The sequence below is a fragment of the Mercurialis annua genome, linkage group LG3 (genome assembly GCF_937616625.2).
Source record: "Mercurialis annua linkage group LG3, ddMerAnnu1.2, whole genome shotgun sequence".
Taxonomy (NCBI): Eukaryota; Viridiplantae; Streptophyta; class Magnoliopsida; order Malpighiales; family Euphorbiaceae; genus Mercurialis; species Mercurialis annua.
In genome coordinates this window covers 55,600,035-55,604,541 of record NC_065572.1, presented here as the reverse complement: position 1 = coordinate 55,604,541, position 4,507 = coordinate 55,600,035, and the positions used below count along the sequence as shown (strand labels likewise).

Sequence of the window (4,507 nt, the reverse complement as noted above, 5' to 3'; positions counted from 1 at the left end):
ATGAAAATGAGAAAATTTAAACTGCGTGATTAAAATGAAAAAACGTGTAAAATTCGTAATTTTTTTGACATTAACCCTTATATTTTTTTAAAAAAAGTATATTTAATAAAATAGTGAAGTGATGGATATAAAATAGTAGGCTAAACCCATTTAGAAATTTCGGTACCAGATTTTTTTTTTATAAATGTTTATATCATGTTTTTGGTTTTTCTAGTCATTTTATTTATCTAATTTTTGATTTCAAGTTTTAATTTTTTCCAATCTTTCTAGTTATAATTTTTGTTCTTACACTTACATAAAAAGGCATAAAAATCGAAAAATAGGTAAATAAGAGGACTAAAAAAACTAAAAACATAATACAAGGACTTCTGAAAAAAAAAAAGTATTTATAACCCTAACCCGAACAGTTCAAGCCATTTTTCCTGCTGTTCTTCTTCATCTTCTTGGTCTTACTAATTCTGTTTTCCCGCACAAAAAGAAGGTTGCTGAATACACAAAAAATGGGGAAAATAAGCTATAAGAAGCTAAAAGGCAGCCAAAACTTCCGGCAGAGACTCTTATTATCAACCCTCTCCGCCACTCCTATTCTCATCGAAGATATTCGAGCCGAAAACACGCTGCCGGGCCTCACTCCCCACGAAATCTCCTTCCTCCGCCTTTTCGAAAGCGTCTCCGATGATTGCCATATCGAAATTAATGAAACCGGTAAATATAATGTTATTGAAGCTGTTAATTTTTGAATTTTGTTTGATTTATTGAAATTTATGTATGTGGGTATGCAGGTACAAAGTTGAAGTACAAGCCTGGGATTGTAATGGGCGGAAAACATTATGTTCATGATTGTGGTGTTAGTAGAGCTATTGGGTATTTTTTGGAGCCATTGATTGTTCTTGCTTTGTTTGCTAAGAAACCCCTTGAGATTCGACTTAAAGGTAATTTATTTTTTCTTTTATTTTTTTATAATTGGTGCTTGTTCGAGGAATTGAATTCACGGCCGCTCATTGATTTTCTTAATTAGAAGCTTACAAGTTCTTTATTTTTTGGCAATTGTGATAGTGTAAAAGTTGATATTCATGGCCAATTCTCAACGTTCGGACTAGTGCTTGCAGTGTATAACTTCAATTATTTCGATAATTTTACTAGGCACATGTGCAAAAGAACTAAGGTTTTAATTAAAAATTATGATTCGAGTTGTTTTCAGGGATTACGAATGACACTAAGGATCCATGTGTTGATACTTTTCGCTCTACTTCCTTACCCATGTTGAAGCAATTTGGAGTTCCGCCAGAAGGGTTGGGATTGAAAATAGAGAATCGTGGATCTCCGCCTCTTGGAGGTGGGGAAGTTGTTTTATCAGTTCCTGTTGTTCAAAGTCTACAGGCAGTCAACTGGATTGATGAGGGAATGGTTAAGAGGATTAGAGGAGTAACTTACTCTACTAGAGTGTCGTCTCAGTTTGAAAATACTATGATACATGCTGCCCGAGGAATCTTTAATCGTTTACTTCCAGATGTTCACATTTTTACTGATCATAAAGCTGGTCTTCAGGCTGGAAAGTATGCCTTCCTTTACAAAACGCTCTCAATTTTTTTAAGCATCGTGAAGTGTATTTTTATTTTAGCATGGTTGAGATAGATTTTTCATAGATAATGATTTTGTGGCAGCTCTCCTGGTTATGGAATTTCCTTGGTTGCTGAAACGACTACTGGATGCTTTATTTCTGCTGATACTGCTATTTCATATGCTCGAGGGGATGATCTAGGTGAACTGGATGATGAAAAGAAAGAGTTGATGCCTCCAGAAGATGTTGGTAAGCAAATTGCTTCAGTTCTTCTTGAAGAGATTGAGCAAGGTGGAGTTGTAGATTCGACACACCAGGTAGAAGTTATTTACGTGCTCTCTTCATTACTTTTTTCTTTTTTAATGATATAATAAGATTTTCTGATCAAAGCCTGGTGCGTATATGTTGCATGAAATGAGAAATATGTGAATATTAATAGTTGAATGAACGTATCCAAAGATCACTTCTGGAGTAGTTTCTATATTTTTGAGAAGAAAAAGCCAATTGTATGCCTAAGCAAATATAGGGAAGGTAAAGGGTGGGAATTGAAGTCTGTTGCCGATAAAAACAGTAAAAAGTGAATTGCCTTCTGTTGATGGGTTTCCAATTTCTATCTATATACTATTTCACACTCCCTGTCTGCCATCTTACAGTTACTCATTTCTTTCGTTTGTAGGCATTATTATTTCTTCTAAGTGCATTATGTCCGCAAGATGTATCAAAGATTCGTGTTGGGAAGCTCTCACCTTACGGAATTGAAACTCTGAGAAATATCAGAGAGTTTCTGGGGGTTAAATTTGTTATTAAGCCAGATCCCTCGACAGGGACAGTTATACTCAAATGTGTGGGATGCGGGTTGAAGAACCTCTCTAGGAAGACCTCATAATGGCAATCAGTGACAATATGATACGACAATTTTGCTGGAGAAGGTTCTGTTCATTTATTCAAGTTTTTATTAATAGGCTTAGCATGGAGGACAGCAGTTGCAGCTTTGTGCAATCGGTTAAATTGAAACTAAGATGTTGTAAAGTCGCCTGGACTAGACTTTTGATTGATCAGTTCAATTTGTAGGGGCCAAGTCCTTTTAGAGTTTACATATATACTGTTCATGTAAACTTGGTCGTCCAGTGATCAAAATTTTGATATTCATTGATTAAAGCAAACAAGTAAAGTTTTGGGATATTTGCTTGGCTTGCTGATTCCTTTCTGATTTATATTTCTGCCGCATCACAAAACTTCAAAAACAGCGCAAAAATAGAGTTATTAACTGTCTGCTCGCTTAGGTAGCCGCCAATCTACAATTATTCTTAAACTTTAGTGCTTGCCGGAGCAGAAGTAAACAAAGATACGTTTGTTCTCTGTCGTAAACTGGGATTGCTTGCTAGCTAGGTCAGATTGGAGCAACATTTTTGAGAACACCCTCTAGTTCCTGTTCATTAGATATTTTCATTTTGAACAGGATGATACTACAAATCTACTACTACAAAAACGCCTCACCATGGGGTACTTACATTTCTATTCCCCTCTATATTACAAGTCTTAACAGAATTGTAAGGTTGCTCAAGAAATCCTCTCTGCAGAATATGCAAGGGACAAAATCAGAAAGATGCCATGCAACAAGCAGCAAAAAGGAACAAAAATGAAAGAAAACTAATCAAAGCTTGATGATCTGCTCCATCTATCTTTCATGTATTCTTCAATGTATTGAAGATTTCCACGCTCGAAACTACTAAACGATATCAAATCATCATCCACATCAAGCAATGCAAGATTCAAGTGTGACTCTGCACAAGAATCTGGATAAACTGCATCATCATTACCATCTTGGTTGTCAAGATCGTCGAGATCCTTTTTCCGAAGTGTCACCCACGTCACTGCATCTTTATCGCCTCGTAGAAGCTTCAGAACCTGGCAAAAGGAAAGGAAATTGTTCAAATTGCTCAGAATATCGGAAATTACGGACTATGGAAGTACCTCATTCATTTTTTGACGCAGCCTAGCTGCCCGTGTGATGCAGAGATTTGCTGCAAGAACCATCCTTTGCCTTTGAGCCTCATCAAGATTTTCATCTGAATTTGGGTCTAATATACCCTTTACATTCTCACTGTCAATTATTGGTTTTGCCCACATCACCAAGCTTTCCTGGCCTTTGGGAATTTGATATCCAATTGGTTTTCTTCCTGATAACAACTCAAGTAGAACTACACCAAAGGCATACACATCAATCTTGTCACTGACTTTCCCATACATAAAATATTCCGGAGCAAGATACACGAATGTTCCAACTACGTCGCCTTGATTCCTGAAAGATGAAGACGTCGGTCCCCATATTGCAAGCCCGAAATCAGATAACTATTCCATGCAGAACAATAGGATTCATATCATAATTTTGCTATATGTGCACAAGAATGTGGAGAACAGTTTGGTATGCACGCGTACCTGTGGTTGAAACTCGTCTGCTAGAAGAATGTTTGATGATTTGACATCTCTATGAATAACAGGCGGAGAACATTCGTTGTGCAGGTAATTTAAGGCTTCCGCAATCTTGATCGCAATGCTAAACCTTACATCCCATGAGAGTTCAGATTTTTCTTTACCATCACCTAAACATTTCACATCAATTGCACATCAGGATTGTTTGTCAACGTCTGAATCGAAATTCCTGTGCAGACCTTACCGATAAGGTCTCCCTAAACACACAAATCAGAAAATTAAAAACAAAATTCAGTTTTTCCAATCACTAACCTTGTTTAAAGAACACAGCCCTTCATATACTTGTAAATAATCATCTAACAACAGCTTGTACCTCCTGCATATCACAAACTATTATTACAAATATTGCACGGAAACTAGTTCTACGTTTCTGCGTTTCGTTTTCATTTTAAAAATTATTTTCCATACTCTATAACTTTATATTTATAACTCGTTCGTTCGTGTAAATAAAAT

General features: G+C 36.3%; 2 protein-coding genes across 2 annotated transcripts; one reads left to right on the top strand and one right to left on the bottom strand.

Annotated features, from left to right (window-relative positions):
• The first annotated feature begins 405 nt into the window (after window positions 1-405).
• Window positions 406-2,743, top strand: LOC126671562 (probable RNA 3'-terminal phosphate cyclase-like protein). Its single transcript, XM_050365344.2, has 5 exons — window positions 406-705; window positions 783-932; window positions 1,202-1,556; window positions 1,665-1,878; window positions 2,238-2,743. The coding sequence occupies exons 1-5, from the start codon at window positions 501-503 to the stop codon at window positions 2,445-2,447; spliced, it is 1,134 nt and encodes a 377-aa protein (XP_050221301.1). The 5' UTR covers window positions 406-500; the 3' UTR covers window positions 2,448-2,743.
• Window positions 2,744-2,840: 97 nt separating this feature from the next.
• On the bottom strand, window positions 2,841-4,168 carry LOC126672673 (protein kinase STUNTED-like; the record flags this gene model as incomplete). The annotated part of the gene is made up of 3 exons (XM_050366626.2): window positions 2,841-3,469; window positions 3,536-3,913; window positions 4,001-4,168. Coding segments are annotated over 3 exons (804 nt in total), but the record flags the coding sequence as incomplete, so codon positions are not given.
• Window positions 4,169-4,507: the final 339 nt, after the last annotated feature.

Coding starts and splice junctions, on each gene's coding strand:
- LOC126671562 (XM_050365344.2), top strand. CDS start 501: ATGGGGAAAATAAGCTATAAGAAGCTAAAAGGCAGCCAAAACTTCCGG. Junction 933..1,201: donor CCTTGAGATTCGACTTAAAG/GTAATTTATTTT, acceptor AGTTGTTTTCAG/GGATTACGAATGACACTAAG. Junction 1,879..2,237: donor TTGTAGATTCGACACACCAG/GTAGAAGTTATT, acceptor TTTCGTTTGTAG/GCATTATTATTTCTTCTAAG.